The sequence below is a fragment of the Lonchura striata genome, chromosome 3 (assembly GCF_046129695.1).
Source record: "Lonchura striata isolate bLonStr1 chromosome 3, bLonStr1.mat, whole genome shotgun sequence".
In the NCBI taxonomy this organism is placed as follows: Eukaryota; Metazoa; Chordata; class Aves; order Passeriformes; family Estrildidae; genus Lonchura; species Lonchura striata.
In genome coordinates, this window is record NC_134605.1 from 11638051 (window position 1) to 11660548 (window position 22498).

At 39.0% G+C, this 22498-nt stretch overlaps 1 protein-coding gene across 1 annotated transcript in view; it reads right to left on the minus strand.

The window, feature by feature from the left end:
• The window catches only part of RPS6KC1 (ribosomal protein S6 kinase C1), an 85346-nt gene that overhangs the window by 21460 nt on the left and 41388 nt on the right, over positions 1-22498 (minus strand). Inside the window, exons 9-11 of the mRNA XM_021547610.2 lie at positions 18708-18800; positions 7871-7918; positions 6181-6313 (exon numbers count right to left, since the gene is read on the minus strand). Coding sequence (XP_021403285.2) covers positions 6181-6313; positions 7871-7918; positions 18708-18800 — 274 coding nt within the window. The remainder of the gene's footprint in view (positions 1-6180; positions 6314-7870; positions 7919-18707; positions 18801-22498) is intronic.

Genomic DNA, 22498 nt, shown 5'->3' on the forward strand with positions numbered 1-22498 from the left:
GCCCCACAAGCAGGATTTCAGTCCTGTGAGAAGCAGGGAGCCCCTGCAGGCTCCTCAGGTGAGGCCACTTGCTTTAAACACAACAGGTCACACAGCAGGGCAAAGGCAGCCTGCCCTCGGAGCCCTGCAGCTTGCACAGCACTTCAGGGTTACTGGTCTGCAGCTGAGTTAGTGAAAATAAGAGTTGTCCATCCCATAATCACCAGCAGTTATTTTCTAATGTTATACTTCTGCATTTATTTGTATTTTTTGCTATAAAATGGCAGAGAGATAAAAAAACAGGAAAGTGAATGAGAAAGAGAGTGAGAAGGTTCATAATTTTTACATATATGAGAGTTTATCCTCTTTTTCACACTTTTATCCTTAACAATTAATTTCCTTTAAAATTTCAAATAAATTACTTCAAGTGCCATAAAAAAATAACTTTGCCCAATTTATTAACTAGGCATGGAATTATTCAAGTCTATTTTATACCAAACAATAAAATCTAATTTGAGAACCACCTACTACATTTAATAAAGCACACTATTTAATAAAAAAATTATATAGTCTCCCCCATCCCACCAGCATTAAAATTAATTACTACAAGCTAAATATTTTCATCTACATATTACTAGTGTTTAGTCACAAATTTATTCTGAAAACACAATTCTCAAGTGTCAAAGTGTGTTCACAGATGACGACCCATGAAGACTCACGTAAGATTTTTGGACTTTGGGAAGTGTCTGGCATAACACCACCTCAGCCTCCAGGTATGACTTTATTGCAAGTATGAGCACCAGTGCTTCCTCTGAAGCACTCCTTCTGAAGGAAGTTGTAAGAAAAGTTCTTTCTAACAGAGGCCTGCTTTGAGCTTTGACCCAGGGAGGCAGAAAGCTCAAAATCTTCTTTCTGTGCTCTTTTGTCACATCTTTTTCCTGTGTCATTACTGTACACCAGGTGTGCTTTTACATGTGACACCTGAACAGCTCTCACTGACCCAAATATTTTGTGCTCCTGCACTAAGATGAGAAGGGGTTGGGCTGCCCAGCAATATGAAGAATGCAATAATTATCCTTGCACAACCTGAGTTTTTCACCTATTGACAAGTCAAGCTGCTCTCAGGACAACTCCTGTCTTCTGCTCTCTCCAGCTGACTTCATGCAAGATTTCATGCAGCCTCCACTAGATTTGGGCTTCTACTTGGTTTACTGCAGCTTAAGGGAGACCCAAGAAAGATTGAGGAAGGAAAAAGAGACATGTTGGGATCAATACTTCAAAAATCCACAGAAGAATCACTGGCAGATTTGAAAGGTTCAGTAAACAAAAAATTTGCAAAAGACAAAAAAGAAATCTCTCTATTTTTACTGTGTTCAGGAATTCACCACTGTCCACTTGTGAAAACAGGGAGAACTGCAACAATTCATTTGTTATTGCAAATCTATTATCTTAGGTTTTCAAAAAGAAGTTTTTCATTATTAATGACTTGTATTTAAAAATCACACTGGAAATGACTACTTACTGCAACTCCAACTTAAGAGTTAAACACAAGTAAACAAAACAAAAATTATGTCCAAATATGTTAACATACAAATATTTCAAGACTGGCCTCCTGGTCAAGTGGAAATACGTAAATAAATGCCATGCAATAATTGTGTTCTATAGTGAAAAACAACAATTTCATTCCTTTTTGAAAACATTCAATCCAGGGTCAAACAAAAGTGATATTTGTATCTGCGTATGTAATTATGCCTTTATGAATGACATACTAATAATCTTCCCCCCCCTCCCCATGTGTTGTGTAAGATCAAGAAAACCCATTAGCAAACCATGCTAATATAGTATCAGGAATCTATAAAAACTAAAATTACAGAAATCAATCCAAACAAGTAAGCTTCAGTCACTGTCAAATAGTTCAACAGACTAAATAACTATAAAAGCTACAGTGTTAAGCTAAAGTTTATTAGTGTTTAATGCAATTTCAGAACTATATTATTAACTTAACTAATTATTAAGTTTGTTTTCTTCTACCATGAACTGATCCTACAGCCAGCCTACTTCAGTATTTCTGGTTTTATAACCACATGAAAATCATAAAATTCCACATTCTTCTGCAGTTATTCAATGAAAAATTTCTTATTAGCAGTGCCATACTTAACCACATTTCCAGCATTCTGGAGCTTATACCTCTGCTTCTAAAGGCAGAATCTAAAAAGTTAGTGTCCAAAATAATCAACAGGAAATTCAGCATAAAGTGACCAAGTGATGAAGCTGACTAGGAATCTTTTGTATTCTTTCAAACATTTCTGCAGCTTTTTTATTAATAGCACTTGATGTGGGACCACCAAAAAGAAAATACAGAGACTATACAGTCTATATGACAGAATAAAATGAAATATAACAGATCAGCAAATTTGTTTCCTAAACATGTTTTTCTTCCAGCTTACAAGGAAAATTCATGACCAGCTGGATTCTTCTTCATCCAGTGCTCAGACACTTCCCATTTCAGTTTCACATCCTGAAAGACTGGCTGACTAATAAATAAAATCAATATATAAATCAAAATAAATCAATAGCTTTTGCTAGCTTGGTCCATGAGATTATTCCCAAGGATGAAGTACTGCAATTGTCACAGAAGTGGAATGCAGCTAAGAATGCAGCAGTCACTGTATTTAGGAAATCCCAAAGTCAAAGTGAACAACCCAGGCTTCCAAATAACTGTACTGTGATAGAGAAGAAAAACAGAGTACTGAAAGACATATGCTTGAATTATTCTCCAAAACTGGGCCCAAATCTCCACATCACTGCATAAGGATTTCTGTACGGCCAGGACTTCCAATCCTAAACCATGCACCTCATTATAATTAATAGGCTTCCTTGCTGGAAAAGGAATAATTTCATGGTTTTCAAAGAATCACTGTCCTCCTTTTGAACAGAGACATGCCTGCTGGTAAACTTCACCATGCTAACACAACAAAAGCTACAAAAGTGAAGCTTGTACTGTTCCTAGGCCAAAAGCAAAGCAGACACACAGGGACCGCCATGAGACAACAACAACCTTCCACACCATCCCAACAGAGGCACAATGGAGCTGCAGCTCCCCAGGAACAGGAAGCTGACCTCCTGCCTAATCTCTAACATGACAGTAGTTACAAGCACCAGAGTCCTGTATCTGCACTCTTGTATTTCCAGTGCTGCTGCTGAATCTCTGCTGCAAGGCTTGCTAGTTTAGGCAAAGCTCCAGTGCACTTGGAGCAAAAGCAACTATTCCAAAGCAGCCTCCTGAAAAAGTCACTTGCCAAGGAGCATATCACCTTCCCTACATTTTTTGATTGCTGTCAAATATTTACAGCTAGCATTATCTCCTCTCCTAACAACAAATCCCCAGCTTTGCAAGCCAGAGCTACCGTAGTGTTGTCTATCATTTGCTGTGTGCAGCAAGCCTCTTCAGCAGGAAGTTTCTTGAGTGCTCTCCAGATTGATAGGAACTCCAGCTTGTTTATGCTTAAAGAGATTTGACAGCTTCTAACAGCCACTTAAACTTTGATGTCCCATGGAAGCCCCCCAGCCTGTTTTTGAAGCATCTGTTTCTAAAATTTCTGTTGTTAGTAGTGCCAGGAAGAAGTGAGGCCTTATTAACATCAGATTGGCTCTCTCCCACACTAGAACTTGGCAAGTGCTTTCAAAAAAGCTACAAGATAACTTTATGGACTTTTGTGATTCTGATGCATCCTTGAAGCCCCTCACTGTGGCCAGGAGAAAAATCCCTAAGAGAACCCAAGACCTCATTCACCGATTCTAGGCATGCAACACCATCATGATTTACCAAAACAACCAACCATCCAAGTCTTCCTCTTGATCCTGTGGTCTAGCTTGCAGAATTTCATACAAAACCCAATAGTGCTGCTCTTAATAATACAATTTAAATCTGCTATGAACAGGAAACAGTGAGCAGCTCAGCAAACATATATTGTCCATTCATATATTGTCCATTAAAACCTCTGAATTTGCTACAATATGAGCCACTGCCCATTTAAATTAGTATTTTACCCTTCAAACTCACAATGGAGTAGTTAATATACCTAACATCATAAATCATTACCACTTATAAATTTGACTAGCACAATCTTCTTTCTTATTGGAATATTAATATTTAGAGAATTCATAAGTCATGAAATAAAATTTCAAGAGACTATTACTTAAAAAGCATCATCTTAGAAATTTTTATCCTTTCCCAACATCAACTACAAGCACATTCTCTATTCATATCTGGTCTGAGATGGACAAAATTTTAAGATAGGTTTGTCTATAGGGGTTCCTGGTATTATTATCCTTGTAATTTAAAGAATGAGTACTACTAATGTAAGACTGATCTGATCAAGACCATCATCAGTGGAGTGAGCAAGACTACTCTGCATATAGTGCAGCATAACTTTAGCCCTATTTTTATCCATCCTTTATTCACACAGATTTAGAAGCCTTTCTCCTGAATCACTTTCCAGCATCAATGTCATAGCAGGGTGAGGAGCAGTGGCCATTGCCCCAGTTTGGGATTTGGAATCAGGCCCTACATCTGCAATACACTTATTGAATACATTCTCAAGCAATTTACTCATCACTGTGTACCCCAGCTACCCCTCTTTACAACAGAAATATTATATCGCTCTTCCTCCCCCTTTGAGTATTCTGAACAGTAGCATCATGAAAATGAAAGTGCTCTGTTCATGCAACGTCTCTGCTTTTCTTACAGTTGCACAATAAAATTAACACTTCCAGAAGACTGTCTTTGTCAGCTGCTCACACTGGGCTTTCTTAAAATTTTTGTTCTTACATCTGACCACTTCTCCCATGAAATTCTACTACTACTCTACTCACTTTTCCATCTGTCTCAAGGAAGAACATTCTTCCTAAAGAGAAGAACAAAACTGTAGGACTTCAGAAACTGCATAAATATTAGGAAGACTTTTTAAAATTATGTAATTATGCTAGTTTTAAGGGCAGCTGGTATCTGACAAGGGTTGTCGGTGGGATTTTTTGTTTGGTTTGCAGCTCCTTTGGTTGTGGGTTTTTAAAAATACTTTTTCTCTGAACAAAATATAACAGCTTATGTGGAGATTGCAGCTTACGTGAGAATTTCCCAATTATCTTGTGTATTATTATATACACCCCTCAAAAAAAGTGCTGCACTGTACAGAGCAGCACTGTAAATTCCCAAGATCACCATCAGGCACTACTGCAGTGTGAGCCTTTTCTTCCTGCATCAGTGCTCATGGTAAAACCAAGTCACACATTGCAGAAACATTCATTCTTGTTGCAAAGCTAACTTTAACTGGCCTCATATGACAAACTGTTCGTGAAAAAGCCAAAATCTAAGTTATTAGGGAAAAAAAGAAATAATATTCAATGTAATAAAATTATCTTCTCTATCAGTCAGCTTAGTTCCTCACATCATCCATTCTGAGTTACTAACATTTCCTAAAAAAAAATAACTATTAGCAACCCCAAAATTTATATTCTGCACTCATTCTAAACAAATATGGGTAATTACATTTAGGGAATATTTAAATCCAGGTGTTAGACAAAAAAATCAAAATGTAATTATTTTGTGCCACCTGTTCCCTGTACATTTAACAGGAATTTTATAAATAGTTTGAAGGCACAACTCTGTGGTTCTGCTTTGAACTCCTGTGTGATGCCACTAGCTATTTTCTTAAAAATCCAGATCAGAGCAATATTAACCATCAGGAAAATGTTCATGGTTTTTAGCAGAGCTATTAAATTCTTGTGCAAATACTTGCAATTTTAACTAGAAGATGCTAAAAAGATTTACTACTCAAAGTTTATGAAAGTAGCAAAAGACTTTACTCTGAGAGATAACTGTAAATAATGCATAGTTGTTGCAGTCAAAGCACTCCCTCTCCTGTAGAAAATAAACAGTAGGAAGCTTTCAATACTGCTACAATTCAAGTAACCCATCAGGATTTGAGGCCATTTGAAGCAGGAATCAGATCCACCACAGAATGAGGGGGGGAAAAGGGGGAGGGACAGAGGAACTGAGTGGGGTGTCTTACATGACATCTCTGGCACACTAAAATATTTTAACTGGATGTATGAGAGATTACTTTGACAGTGAAGTGCACCATTGATTAAAACCAAAAACCTTTGACTCTTTTCAACAATATGCTTAAAGGAGAGACAAACCTTCTGCGTGCTGCAGCACGAGGAAGACAGACTCCTCGGAGATGATGTACTTGTGCAGACACACCATGTTGGGCACGCAGCGGGGGATGATGGTCGTTCTGCTCCTGCTGCACTCACTACTTTTCCTTAGACCCTGACAGAGAACAAAAAGGTCAGTTGTACCCTCAGTTGCCTTTGGAGCCTGCTGTGCTCTGTGTTTATCAACCAAACTAATCTATCCGAGTTACTCTGGGCTTCAGAGAAACCACTCATCTGCTGCTCTATGCCCCTCGGTCCCCTGAGGCTGTGCTGATGGCATCTGGCGCGTTTCCAGAGAACAGAAGATGGCACAAAGCTGCCATTAAAATCAATTACATGGGTCAATGTTTTTATTAGAATCTCTCTCAAACTAAGTCATCAGGATGACACTCAGTTATTTCCCTGTGACCTTTTTTTAAAATTTTGTTTTTGCGCGTGACCAAAAGACACTATTAAAAAAATTCAATTCAAGTCTTAAAGACAAAAGAATGCCTTAGCCTCACAGGTAATCCTCACATTTCCATTTTACTTTACTAAATACAGCAACCACCTCAATAAAAAGGAAAGGATTAGTCTCCTTGAGAGGAAATGATTTTTGGGAGGTAGCACAGGGATGAAGTTGCCAGAAGTGAAAAAATTGATGTGGGAGGGTGGAAGGGAGGGGAGAGAGAAAGAGAAAAAAAATTATGTCAATAGTGTGACCTATTACAATATTGATAAACATAGGCATTTACATGGGAAATTCAATGTTACCCTATCTGCCAGTAGATAATGTGAGGTTCTAATATACAATATTCGCAAATGAAGCTTTATGAGAAACAAACAGGTTTGCTGTATCCTGCACATACAATTTCAAAGGCCAATGCACAAAGTTAAGGAGGGTTGTAAACCAGATCTGAAGCAAAGTCACAAAATGTTAACAAGTAATTAAAGCTTCATGTTCGGGACACAGCTTTTTTTTTCATCCTTCCTGCCATTAGCAGTGGAATTCATGTCAAGGGGAGCCTGAAGTAAATGGCCACAAAAACAATGCTCATAACTAAACCAATTCTCAGCATCACAGATGTTCTGAGCACACTGGGGTCTTGATCTGAACACCTTCTGAAACATAAAAGAGTAATGCAAAAAATTTTATTCTGACCAAATAAGTGTACAGACATGTCGATGAGTTAGTAACATTAAACTCAGTTATCTCAGACTATTGATGTAAAACATAAGGAAACAAATTTGAGGAAGGCCAATTGTACATTTCATCCAGAACCATTTAGGCCAGCAGGATATTCCTCAGCTAAAGAAGACCAAACACAAAGTGCAGTGGATATGCTTGGATTAAGGAGAATTTTCACCTTTGCCAGAAGTCCTGAGCCACCAGGGCTTTATAGATGTTTTAAGCAGCACATTAAATGTGTGATTCTTTACCAAAGTCTGCAAAGGTTTTGGTCTTAATAACCAGAAGCATCTCAGATGACTAAACCAGCCCATCTGAGCACTAGGGATGTTAGAGAGAAAGGAAAGGAATGCAACTATGCACTGACAAAAAGAATTCCAGGGCACTTAATATGTATTACCATAATAACAGTATGTTGCAGGAATACCTCTATAAATTACAATGAAATTGATCTTTGTGTAGTGGCATAATTTTGGAGGCCATATAATAAAAGATTTTACTCACCTTCAATATAAAAGTCTGCTGTGTTCTAGTGTCCATTACAAGCAAAACCTAAGAAAAAGTAATCAGAATTTATTTAGGATTCACATGAGTAAGCAAACAAAACATAGTTCTTAAATCTAATGTTGAATACTCTTACAAAGAAAGTGATATAATCAATTTAAAAATTAAACCCCTGCAGCATACAGACTTGATAACTAATCTTTATTTTTTTAGCAAAAAACGGACTGAGGATATAGATCTCTAAAGTTAGGGTAACAACAACAACAAAAGAAGAGGATTTATTTAGAGAGAAGAGTGTGGATGGGTTTGCTGCAGAGAGAAGAACACCTACAGCTGGCAAAGAGCATCTCTGCTAGCAAGGCATCACCTCTACTGAAAGCACTTTAAACACAGCAATGAGAGAAGCACTAAATAGCACCTACCCTCTTAGCAAGCTCTATTGGTTATGTGTTGAAAACAAAACAAACAAAAAGATGTGTGTGTATGTGTGTGTGTGTGTACAAATTTAGGAAACTGCATCTTTAAAAAGCTGGAACCCTCCGCCTTCAAGTCACCCTGCTCAGGAATTAAGTGTTTTCAATCCCTAAGAACACAGATGTGCTTGAAAAGCCACACAAGACACACAAGCAGCCACACAAGCAGCACAAGCTCAATCCTCCTCTAGGAACAAGAATGTGCCCTCATTGTTTGTTTACAGCAGACACTGTAAGCTTCCAGTATAAATATTCACATATAGTTATAGCAAAATATTTAGGCTGCAAAATCAAACTCCTAAAGGCCTTCTCTCCCTTGCTGGCACTGGGGTTACCTAACACTGGGCTGAACAGACAAGATGCAGCAACTCCAAGTGAACAGACAAGGAGAAGTGAAGATCACATCAGCTTGCACCCACAAAGGCTTCTTGCAGAGGAATGAGGTATCAGGAGCAACACGACTTCATGGGGTGGCAGCAGGAGAACCCCACCCAGCCTTCCCCAGCTCCCTGCTGCGAGGGGCAGCAATGCAGCCATGCTCTGCTGTCTCTGGATGGCAGCATTCAAAACTTACTTCTCTCCCCACTGCATCTCAAACATAAGGAGAACTGAAGTATTTTCCAATCACTTCTCTCTCACAATATTTCAAAATAAGTCACAGACACTTCCACATTTCATAAACCTCATATTTTACTAGGGTTGCAGGCAATTTTAAAAGCTTTTCTGTATCTTTGGAGGGGAAAGAACTATCAACCAAAGTTGGTGCTACTGAGTTTTTTTTGACAAAGGAATGACACACAGTTTCCATTTCAAGGACATGTTAAGGAAAGGCAAATATTCCCAGTCTTTTTGAGGTTGCCACACAACTTTTTAGGCCTCTTATACAGGGCTTCCAGAAACAGTGGAAACCAACTTAATAAATAAAAACTGTAAAACTGGTTTTCTTATCCTTGCTTAACTAAAAGGTGTAAAATTAAAATTAAAGAAAAACCACACCAACCAATGAAAGAAAATCAACAGAACAAGAGAAAAATAAAAGCCACTTTACAAAAGGTGCCAAAAGAAAATAAAAATTGTTTGGAAACATCTATGTGTTTACAATCATTCTCCTTCCTCTTCTCCCAAGTTTGTTTGCAACTAGACACTGTTCACATTGAGGCAATAAATATGAGAACATATGTGATTTTTTTTTTTAAATGTGCCCTTTGACTGTCAATATCTCCCAAACAGGTGTTGGCTAAATGATTATAAATTGGCCTCTGGATACACCTCTTCAACTGAGCCATACAGGACTGGCGATAATATAATTAGACCTAAAAACATCAGGCTGGTGAATGCTTTCCATCTGTTTGGCAATAATGTTTAGTTAACAATAGTCTTTAAAAGAAGCACCTTCAACTTCAGTTCTTAAAGTTATTTATAGGGCCATTCTTAACACACCAGCACTCTTGCTAACAAGAGCTTTAGCCACTTGGAAATTATTAGCCATACGGCCGTGTATGAAAAGGAATGGCAGCATTTAACATCTGTATCTCTCCAGATTTACAAGCGTCAACCTCATTTAAAGTCATTTCTTAATGAACAGTTCCGTGGTCTGTATTAATATTATAGTTGCATGCACAAAGATCATAAGGAGCCAAACATTTTTTTAATACCAACAGTAGGCCAATCAGTAATGAAGCTGTCAGCATAAAGGACAGAATAATAGCTTCTTTAACCCTCAAACAGGATTTGTTCATTTGTAGAGTGGAAGACACCAATTTAAAAACTGCTCATGGGTTTGCTCACCTTTATAAAGACAAAAATCTAATTTGGTACTAATTTGATACAATTGTCTTTCCAATAAAAGGCTCCTAAAGCCATCTTTTATTCCATGATAAAACAACTGCTATAACTAAAACTGTCATGAAATAATTACCTTTGATAGCATACCTTATTGCACAAATACAATTAATGTATTCCTCCCTTTCATTTTTCACACTTGCTTATCAGCATTGTATTAGCATATGGTGCAACAGAAGAGATTACTGAGCCCTCTCCCCATAAGTTGAAGTACAGAACCACCACCACCAAGGCCAATAAAGCAGCAGCAAGTCCCTGTAGGGTAACTTCATCTGCTGCTATATTGCAGCATCAACACGAAAGCAGCAGCTACAGTTTTATACCTACAATAACAACAGCTAAGATGCCTGTGCCTTTGAGGTTAACTACCTACATGGACTACCCAGTCCAACTAACCAGCTCCTTTCTTTTTGCTTCCCATGAAGCATCCCACCTTCCCCAAGTGACTAACACCTCATTTACAGCTCCACTTCATTTTTCAATTATTTCTTTGTCTATTCAGTACCAACCTTTGGCAAGACTGTTTACTTCAAAAGGGACTCCAAGAAGCCCAGGAAGAGCCTTGGAAGTAACTTCAGAAATTCATGTAGTGATGGTCCATTTGGCCCTGGCAGACTGCAGACTTTACATGGGCCCACCAAATCAAAAACTTGTTTCAAAGGAAAGCAGCCTGCATGCATTATTACAAAGATGCGGTTTAACCAGATCCTCCCAAACAATTAAAGGACAACATGAATGAGTAAGTCACAGAAAGCTATTTCAGGAAGGGGTAAGTCCAGGAAAGAGAGAGTCACAAGTATATTTGTTTGACTTTTTATCACTCATCCAGAGCAGAGAAAGGTCAGCAGCTCTTGGATGCATTACAACGCTGCTGAAGAAGGGTACAACTGACCCAGGTGCCAACTTACTCTCCTCACCTCATGCTTTACAGCCAGTTTATAGACAGCAGTGCACCAAGTCTCCTGTTTGCATTCCTTCACACTTCTCACCCTTGGAAAAAGTGTTTTTGTAATTCTAAGATTCCTTTTTCAAATGCAAAGTGAGGAGTCCTCATCCTAAAGGCACAATGAGACAAAACAGGATTCCACAGAGCATTCCCTGGGACAGAACTCTGCTGTTCTCCAGAGCAGATCACACAGAGATGCTTGCATTTGCCCAGGCAGCTTCTAGCTCACAGAGCTGACAGAACCTCTTTCACCATGTAAGTTGTAATGTTTTACTTCTGACAATGAACTGTCAGCTGTAACATTCAGCATCCTGTCTCAGAGAGGAGGGAGAAGAAGGCACAGCAGGGCACTCCTGGGCACTGAGCAACTAGACTGTGACACAAAAGGAGACAAGGCAAAATCCTATTTGTAATACTAATGGATGAACAGAGTCAAGGTCCACATGCTGGCTCTTGCAGCTCTGTTGCTTACTCATTCTTTCCCATTTTTTTTTTTTTTCCACTGATGACAACTTCAACACGGCCAAAAACACTGACACACAAATAGCAATCACTACAAATAAATATCTAATGTACATAAGTGTCTTCAGCAGCACAGACATCCTAATTTTGTACAAGCACCGGAGCTCCCAGGAACATCCCAAAAAACAAGTGAACACAGCAGCACTGCATGACAGCATCTCAGTAAAGTGCAGACAGCAATACCCCTCCATGATGCCAAATAGGATTCCCTACTTGTGAATTTTTTTTCCTTTCCTAAGTCAAGAGTTAATTCTGATGCTGACAGCAGCTACTTAAAAAAATTAGCTTCTTAGATTTGATTTACAATGTACCCAACAGCTTAGAGGAAAATAAATTCAATTCAATTCAATATAGTAGGTCCAATTAATTGAAGAAAAATAAAATAAAACCTGCTTGGTAAATAACCATAGTCTAGCTTTAAGAAAACAGTTAATTTTAAGATCCTTTAAATGCACAGAAATTAGCAAATGTTTCGGTATGCTAATTTTTTTTAATTAAAAGATATTTCTGCAGTAAAAGCTCTTTCATATGCACTACTGATTCTTCATCAAACGTTAAGTTTCCAACTTAACACCAGTATAGCCGGTGGCAGCCTGAAGGTTTACCATCTGCTGCCACCCAAAGTCACGGTGGCCACCTTCAGAACATATGCATCAAAGCCCTGAGATGAGAGACTGAAGGAATACTGCAGAAGTCAGCATAAGGGGGAGCACAGAGCCAGGGGCAGGCAACAGGCAAGTCACCAGGAAAAAAGAGCACGGTGAAGCTGCAGCCACCCAGCGAGCACCCAGCCAAGGTCACGGGGACAGCGCTGGGACAAGGCAGGGCTGCTCTCCCACGGGTGGCTTTAGCACTAACACCAATCTATCACACTGCACACATTTGCTTCCCCAGCTCCCCTCCCTTTTCTGGGGATTTTTTTACCTCCTCCGTTCTCCCCTGCCCAGCACCTCAATACTGATTTTTTTCTTAGTTTCTGTTCTTTCAGGACATAGCACAGAACATACCTATTCTTTTTATTTACAGTTTATTATTGCAGCTTTTAACGCTAATCAAAACAAACACGTCAACACATTTGCTTACAAAAATGTGACTTTAACTTCACTAACACAAGTGAAAAATAGCTTGTGCCTGATCAAAGAAAATTGAGTAAGATCTCTTACAGCAGTACCAGACAGCAGAAAGGTTTCCAAGACAAACCACAGCCACGGGATTACTTTAAAACCAGCTCCATTTTGTTATTAAATTGCTGCTTTACACTGAAAACACATCACATAAATATTGTCACCAGTGGGCCACCGATTAACTCTGGTCCTTATCTGCTAAACAAATGTACACTTACCATAGGATAGATACTCTAGCAAAAGTCCTACAAACTTGAATAGGTATCAGATGATCATCTAGGTTTTCTTTTTGTGTTTACCCCACCAGCTGGAAAATGCTGTAGTGACAGATGACATGGAATGAGACTCATCATCCACCTGATCCCTGGCACGAGTATTTGGGACTGCAAGAAAGCCTCAGCCAGGGCTGGAGCTGAGCTGGGTGCTGCACTCAGGACATGGCTGTGTTGATGGGCAGGAGCAGGGGTGCAATTCCTCCTGCTCTTCTCAGCTGTGCCGGCTGTCACAGGGCTACCAGGATTAAAAGATCTACTTAACACAAATTTATTCTTGTCACTTTTCAGATTACACCACCAGGACTCTCACTCATCTCCCTCTGTCGTTACAGAAAGAGATTACATTTGGCTAATATGTATGAAAAATGTGATTATTCCTTATCCTTGTACCTGTGCAATATGAATTATCTTCAGTTTGCAATTATTCCTCCTTTCAAACCATTATTCTAAGGAATTTACAGACTGTATATTCTATGACTTGGAATAATAGTGTACTTATAGGACAAATGGTGCAGCTTTAAATAATGAAAATGCTAAGAAAGCAGCATATATTCAAATTAGAATTTTTAAATACTTTGAGTCAGTTGGTAACAGAGAGGAAAGTCCATTTTCTTAAAGTAAACTAAAAACTGGCCAATAAATTACAAATGGTGAAATATTAACCTAGAAAATATATCTGGCAGTTTTTACTAGCAAAAGCATTTTGCAATATGAAATGCCACTGGCATCCCAGAGTAGTTGCCTGGAAAAAATTATGTATTAAGCAACTTAGTAACAATTAGGAAGACAAACTTATATAATCTTCCTTTAGAAGAAAATATCTCAATAATTTATTTCTTTCTGAAGGCTAGAAGGCATAGTACAGCCTGCAGAAGAACGTTCAACAATGTAATTTCTTTTTTCTAAAGACAAGGGCAAAATTTCCATTACTCCACCAAATCTCACTCAAGTCAAAAGAAATCTTAGTGTGACAAACAAGAAAAGTTAGACAGAAAGTAAGGGTTACAACAATAAACACAGAGAAATATTCAGATTTGTGTAAATGGAAAGATTTCAGGAAAACAAGTGGCAGGTGTTTGAGGGCAGGGAAGAAGGGACAGGACTCTTTCTAGCTGGAAGAGAGACTACATTTTAAAGTTGAGCAAGCTTTGTTACTTGGAGCTTGAAACCTGACAGTGGCTTAGGAATAATCCCACAGCAGTAGGGAAAGGAAGGTGGTGAGCCAAGAAATCAGTTTTGACAAGAACTTTGTAGTTGGTTTGATTTTGTATGACTTGGCAAGCCACTTAAGAAACTAAAAGGTTATCAAAACATAAAACCAGCTCTTAAAAGTTTATTTATATGATAGTTACTATTATTACTCAGTTTCAGATTTCCAACGTTTTTGCCACTGCTATTTTCCATTATGCCCTATTTGTATGTACATTGCAGTTCCCTTTCCCCCACACCTCTTAGGCACACACACAGCCACTCATTCAAATCTGTAAGATGATCTAAAGGTGCTCAACAGAGTGCACCTGAGAGCCAGGGGAGAGAAAACATCTGCCACAGTCAACTCAGTTTCACAGCTGCAACAGTCTTTAATCTCACCTGACAATAAAAGGCTGAATATTAAAATTCCTAACAAACACTAACTGGACATAGTGAGCTGTCTGTTACTTAGGCACAACACCACACATGCTGCCATAAGAAGGAACTGTTCTTCCTAGCCCTCTGATCAAATTTCATTAGAACTAGCCATAACCTGTTTGAATTCAACTCTGTGTCTGCAGATGATGCATGTGAAGTTGACATATATTCTACCTATTTCTGCCTTTTGGCACTTTCACTCATTAAGCAGACAAGTAGTGATCACACTTTATAAATAATTAATAATATTAATTTGGTTATCCTGTGTATTTTTAAAGTCACTTCATCAAAATGTACAGCCACCAGAATTAGGATTTCTCAGGACAGTATGGGAGACACAAAAAAAAAAAAAAAACCTTATATTCATAATTAACAGAATTGCTTCCATTTTCTAAAAAATGTTATCTGTCTCAGAAACTCCAAAAATAGTTTTACCACAAGGCCCTGATGAGAGTATGTGATTTTATTAGGTTTCATAATAAAGCTTAGCAGTGTATTGAACAACAAGCTGAAATGCATGGACAGCTGTGGAAGAACTGAACACAGGCAGTACCAGCACCGACAGTGTGCCTTGATGGGGGACTGGGGAGGGGATAGAAGAGACATGAAAGACAGCCATTGGTTACAGAGGCATAGTTATTACTTAATGCTCTCTGCTTTCAAGGTGAATCTTTAAATTGAATGAATCTAAATAACAGAGGGTTCTAAAGAATAAGAAATTGGGTTTGAAACAGCATTGTGAAGGTATCCAGCAGCACCATAACAAAGTCGTTTCTTTAGGGGCCGGTTGTAGCTTCAAAGGAAAGATTTGCCTAGGGCAGAAACTCAGCACAGAACCTGCAACCTTGATTTTTAATTAGGCAAAGTTTGAAAGCAAAACTCTTCCCTATTCCAAAAAAAGAGATTTCCTACTTTAAGGTACATGAGATGGTAAAATAATTGATCATTTGTAGTTGATGATAACAACAGCTACAATATTTAGGTATTTGTTTCCAATGCAGTACCTCTGGTAACATTAATAAGAGCCTTGCTGCCCAAACAGCAGCACCTCACATTCCACAACACTTGCAGGACAAAAGCCACCTTTACAATTAGATTACACCTCCATTTTCAGAAACCTACTCACAGGCAGGCTCTTTACATATTAAACATATAAGAAACCTGCAAACACCACCTCCTTAACTTTTGACACCATGAAGTGAGCAAACACAGCAGCAGCAGGACTCAAAAAGAAAGAAAAAGAATGGCTTCCTCAAGCAAAATATAAGTCCATTTTAGTCTACTAAAACAGTCAGATTTATACTACAGCCTTTGCATGAGAGCAAAAGCAGAAGGATGGGAGGCAAGGCACATATGGGCATAATTCCCTGAATTTTCACAATAATTTAAGGAGCTTAATAATGCTGAGATCTCTGTCTCAGATATAGCAGAAAAAGGTCAACGCAACAAAAATTACTGAGGTGACAAGGAAGTTGAAAGGGCAGACAGGGAAAGAAAGATTGCACACTGGGAATAAACTAGGCTAAAATTAAATATCTAATCATTCTTCCTGGTCTAAAATAGTTTGAAAAACCCAGAGTTTCAGGTAGCAACAAGCATTTTGTCCCTGAAAATGAAGCCAATTCAAAACACTTGAAGAGGCTTCAAACGAAGAACAAAGAGTGACATTACTCCAAGGGAAAGCACTGAACCTTTCAGCATTTGAATGAGGGAAGGTTAACAGCTGGTTTTCTCGAGGCAGCACTGTAGCAGGCACACACCACTCTGGGCTTCAGCAGTGGGAGAACAAGTCTGCAAACCAACCAACACCATTTTCAAGTCAGTGTGCTTAAACCAGTCTTGCACAGGGTTAGTCAAGCCAGCAGTTACACCACCAGTGACTCATTACTACCCACACACGTATTTTCTGCTGAAACCAAAACAGCTACCTTTAGGGTTTGAATGGAAGATTATTTTCAGGCAAAACTCTGCGTGCTGCTGAGTCAGTTACAGCCTTGTGCCCAAAAGCATAGCATCCTCAATGCCAGCCCTGAAAATCAAAATCCATTTTCAGGAACAAGCACGCTATGTCATCTACTTGGCTGCAGCAAGGATACTTACACATTGATTGGATTTCTCCGTGATGAGAGCTTTAGGGCACATGGAAGCAGAGAAGGAGGGAAATGACAGTGGTGGTGAGGAAGGAAGGGAGATGCTGCTTTAAACCAAAGTCAGGGGCATCATCTCCAGCCCACAGATACATCTGCACACTTTTGTTTCATATTCACGTGCATTTTGTGTATGCATTATAAAACTAAATAAAATATTCTCTGGGCTTAGAGCAGGTTCTCATTTGCCTCTCAATTTTACAGACTCCTATAAATATATGCTAAAAAGCAGCATACTCAGAATAAGGCTAAAATTGTGATGTGAGAATCTGGAAGAAGGAACTCTGAGTACAAAGACACCTAAAAGAATTTTCTACACAATAATCAAACATAAACTCTGAGCCCTATGATACTATTCACACAGGAGCATTCCAGTTATATGCACAGGCTTGTTACTCCTTGCATACATCTCCAACTCTGAGAATCTTGTGGTTTTGTCATCATTAGAACCCTGATTCTCCCCAACTCTGCTTGAAAGATCTGGACATGTTCAGTTCACACCTGGAATGCTTACTGAAACTTCTCAGGGAGAGCTGAGGAGATCTGGTAACACCAAGGACTGCAAAAGCTTCAATCTGATTAAGCATCTTTTCCGGTAGCTGTTCATTAGCACTACACAAGAATGGAGATATTGAGAAAATCTTTTTTGATCCATTTCCAACATTTCTGCAGGCTCACTCTGTCAGAATAATTCAGAAAATCCATGCACACCACATCCATTTAGTGGCTACTAACTTAGTTAGCACCTACTAACAGGTGCTACAGATAGGTGGTCTTTCCAACATGTCTCTATGTATACAGAGTGGAATACAGGTTAAATTCTGTACTTACAAATGAGGAAAGAAGATACAGTGAATATGAAGTCAGAGCTTACAAAAACCTTGTGTGCTATAAAAACAACCATAATACCTAATGTATACAGCCCCCTAAGGAGAAGTTATCAACTTATGCACACAATTACAATGAAACAAGCAAAGAAAAACAAAAACCAGTCCCAATAGCTAAGTTCAGCCCAAACAAAAAAAAAGAAACCAAGAAATACAGACCTCAAGGGATGAGCCACAGGTTTTTGATGCATGTTACAAATGCATAAATTGACCACGCATCAGTAGCTCATGCACAAACTAGGGACTACATAAGGAACTATCAAAAGGCACAAGGGATTTGGCACAGCAAAAAGGAAACGAGCCGTTACAGTCTGCATTAGCCACTGTCACACTGCTGAATAATGCATCATCTTAAAAGTATTTGGTAAGGTGGTAACTAATCAGCATTATCAAAACAACCCAACAATTCTTCTGGTCTCTTAATTAGGCTTGCAAAAAAATCCGTATGGCCCTTTACTGTTTACAGACGGGTATTATCCTGGGATTCTGGAAGACATTATTTGCATGACTCAAAAATAAGCTTGGCTTCATTGCTGAATCTCTGTCTTGGCAAGGGATTTCAATTCTGAATTCTCAGGGAAGGAGAACAGTCGTGTGTGTCCCCAGCTCCAATTTCAAGTAAGAGTTCAGAAGTAAGAATTTCTACCCTTCTGTATTTTCAGTATCCACCAGACTGTTCGACTGAAAACACATCAACTTGTCCTTACCCCAGAACAGCAACCATGATTTCATTTTTGAAAAACAGGCCTCATCCTATTGAATGCTACCAAACATGTACCTTTTCCTTTAGCTCAAATACATTTTGCATGACCTTACATGAATTGCTTAGATAAAAGCCTTTTTTTCTTCTACTTTTGTTATTTTAAAGTGCAGATGCATTTGAGTCATTTTCCCCTTTTGTTTCATATCCTTAAGATCCACAGCTTCAAAGACAAAATGTCAGCATGCAGTCGATTTATGACTGAATTCTTGAAGAGACACTGAAGAATTACCTTGTCAATCACCCCAAGGACTCTGAAGGTCTTCAGTTCCTCGGCAGGGCTCCTTAGGTTCCAAGAGGGCCTTGAACTTAGTGATCCTGGAGGCTAATGGAAGATATCAAAGATTATACATCAATCAGGGTGGTACTTGAAGGAAGACTGCCTGCTGAAGCAAATGCCAGGCCGAAGGAAACTAAATTTATCATAAATCAGAGACTGAAGATGAAAGGAGAAGTTTTCTGTTTGTCCTTAGTGGGGAAAAAAAAAACAACTTGCAAGTAAATAAAAGTCAAGATAACACTGAAAACAGAAATTTAAAGAAGAAAAAAGCAATGAATTTTTGTATTTTCTATGCTTAATGGAACTCAGCAATTGATTACTTAGTTCTTACCACATAATAATAATCAATCAAAGCCTTACAGGTATTCTGGGTACAAAATAATTCAGAGATCACTGAGGAAGAGAAAGCAAATTAGAGGCTTTTTAAGCCTGAAGAACATAAAATATAGAATTATAAATAGGGTTCTCTTGCTCTCTGGTGGGCTTTATGAAATCCTTTTAATAATAAGGTGCACAACAGAAACGATTCCGAAAGCTGCCTTAGAAAAAATAACTATCTCTGTATCATTAATCTAGAAATTAACACCACAGCAAGAAAATTGGCAGGTGCTAACTATTCAAGTAGTTAATATGGAAATATACATAGATGTTTGTCCATAGTATGTTTTGTAGTTTCTCAGAGCAAATTCAAAGCTTGCATGTCAGAGGGGGGAACAACGTTTCAACCGGAAGTCTTTTGGGACAAAGATCAACATTTTAAACATCCCATATACCTCAGGCATGTGAACAAATATTTTCAGCAGTTTCTAGTTGCCAACTGAATTTATTAGATCTTCCTCCAAAAATTCAACATGTATCTTCTCGTAGACCCACAGACCTGTACCTCATAAATAAGGTAACTTCATCCGCAGAGATGCTGAATGCCAACCTCCTTTTAAGCATAACCTGGCCTCCCCAAGTAGATTTCCATCACAAAAAGGTGCAAAGGAAGAAGAAGGTCAGCATTCTGAGGCAATATTTAACAGCTGTGTCACAAAGGAAAATGGGTGGTAGGCAAATATGCTGTGGATTAAATGCTTATGTATCAGGAAAAATCAAAATTTTTTCCCCTGTGATGAGAAACTCCAAGATCCTGAACTAGGCAGAGCAATTTCCTGCCCCCCTATTTTTTCCCCTTAAGGCATCCTTACTGTGCTATCCTCAAAGGTCAAAGCAACTCCTCAAAGCCTTCTCCATTCACTCAGCAACATTCTCTCCTTCCAAACTCCTTCCTAAAAGTCAGTACTTATTTAAGTACTGATTGCCCACAAAATCCAAAAGAAAATGCCATAAATATATGTTGAAAAAGCCTGGAGAAAAGTGTGCTTTTCTGGGCTCAGTGTTTGGGAATTTTTAAGTTATCTTCATTTTTTTTTTTATGGATCTGATAATTGTTTTGTCACGTAAACCCTGCCAATCAGGAATACCAAAACAATTAAGAGAAAACAGCCCAGATTCCACAATTTAAAACTAAAGGCTTTAACAGGAAGAAGAATAAAAAAAGACAATTTTACATGAACTATTTTCTCCAAACCTAATTTTGGTTCCACATTCCAGTGAGCTGTTGAAAGTATTTTGAGAGTGTGCAATTTTTCTGCAATAATGAAATACTTCCTTTGAAACAAAGAGTTGTGCTAACACAGTTTATTCATGACAAGATTTCAAAAGCATTCTAAGGAAGACATTTAAAGGAAGAGAACATTTCCTAATCCTCTAGACTACTATAAAAGATTTTCACTTCTATCTGCTTGCTATTACATTGTATAACCACTCCTCAATAATCGCGCTTTTAAAATTTTCTCTTATGAATAACATTTCAACCATGAATTAAGTTCATACATCTCTACAGAAGTTAATAGTTGTCCAATAATGCTATACAATCACATTTCTGCACCCATCCTGTCCAAAGAGCCAAAAAAACCCAGTATATGTATTTTAGATCTTTCTCTAAAATGTGACCTGTGGTGGCACAGTTGGTAATAGTGTGTATACACACTGATTTTTATATGTGTGCTCTACAGTCACTTCTTACCTTAAAGGGATTTACAAACACTTCCACAGCTCCCAGCATGCTCTCCATTTTCATCAGTTTCGTTCTTTACAGTACTTTGGTTTCACTATTTCAAAAGTCTAATAGAAGAGCCCAATGATGGGAAGGCATTACATTCTGTTGTGAAGCAGGCTGGAAGCAAACTCTGAATTCCCAGAACAATTCCCAAAACTACAGCAATTAAGCACTCTATGAAACAGCCTGCTCTTCTGAATAGAGTAAAAATCCAAGCTCAGCATCTAGGCAGCAAGAAGAAAAATAACTAAAAACCCTCATTCTCATCAAAAAACAGAGGAACAAAAAGTACAGGAAGGAGGATAACAACAACAAAAAAAAAGCTTCATTTGCCTTTAGAAATGAGACAAATACCCTGAACAAAGTGTCAGGCTACCTCTGCCTGCAGAAGGCCTTCAGCAGCCTGTCCAAATGCTCAGCATGCTGCTCAGGTGTCCCAGAAGCTTCTCTGGTGTGGTCAGGCCCTCCCTATTTCCAGACTACACCGTGAGCTGCACAGCTGGATTTATCCAGAGTTAGGATAGGCATCACCAGTTCCAATCCCACCATCACCTTTTACCATGTGTAGATTTCAAGCAGAAAAGGCTGATGCTGACTGGGATGCTCCTGCAAGGACCCAGCAGCCTGTGGCCACTGCTTGCCTTTGGAAAGCTCTGGTATTGCAAGCTACACAAGGAATATGGCAATAGCCCTTGCCTCTGCTTTGCCATCACTGCCAGCAGCTAGAAGAGCAGAGGGAGACAGAGGAGAACTCCACCAATCAAGTAAGAGAAGGGGCATTTAATGTTAACCTCATTTAAGGCAAGAGCGCTATCCCTACCCAGCAACACAACCACCATTTGATGGGAAATCATAGAATATCCTGAGTTGGAAGGGACCCACAAGGATCCAGCTCCTGGCCTCACACAGGGAAACCCCAAAACCACACCATGTGTACATTTCAGGCTGGGGGCACCCCAGCATCTGTGAGGGGGGTTCCTTGCACCCTTTTCTTCCTGGGATGCAGTGAAACACAAGGAATGGTGGAGCCCTGGTCCTTCCTTGGTTGCTCAAAGCAATCCACATGCTCAAGCAGTGATGCCACTCATACTGGTCTCTCAAAGCTTTCCCAGCACGATGTTATTTTCCCTGGATTTCCTCTAATTAAATATTTGATCTTTATTTTCCCCTCTTCATTCTTTCACCCAGAAAGCTCTGCTAATTTAACTGCTAATGCTGCCACCTTTGACATCAGTCACCACAGATCCTCAGGATAAGAACTGAGAACTTTCATGAATGCCAGTGCAGATCTGCACATCAAAATTCAATCTCCCCTTGCCATTCAGTCTGATGATTTCAGTAACTTTCTACCTGTAGCATAGCCAGAGCTTCAGTTGCAGCGAGGAGATGCCTTGTTTTGATGCAGATACATTGGTATCTGCCTCATGGGTGTGGCAGTGCTTCCAGCTCTCTTGGTATGGCAAACATCCTGGCTTCTTCCTCTCTCTGCACCAGGAGAAAACCAGGTTGGATTTCTGCCTGCATCTGAACCAGACAGAACTAGAGAGTGCTTCAGAAGGCCCTCAGTGAGCACCAGTTGGAGAATGCACCTTTCCTAAAGCTGGGACACACCTTGGATGTGATCCTAGAAGTTGAGACT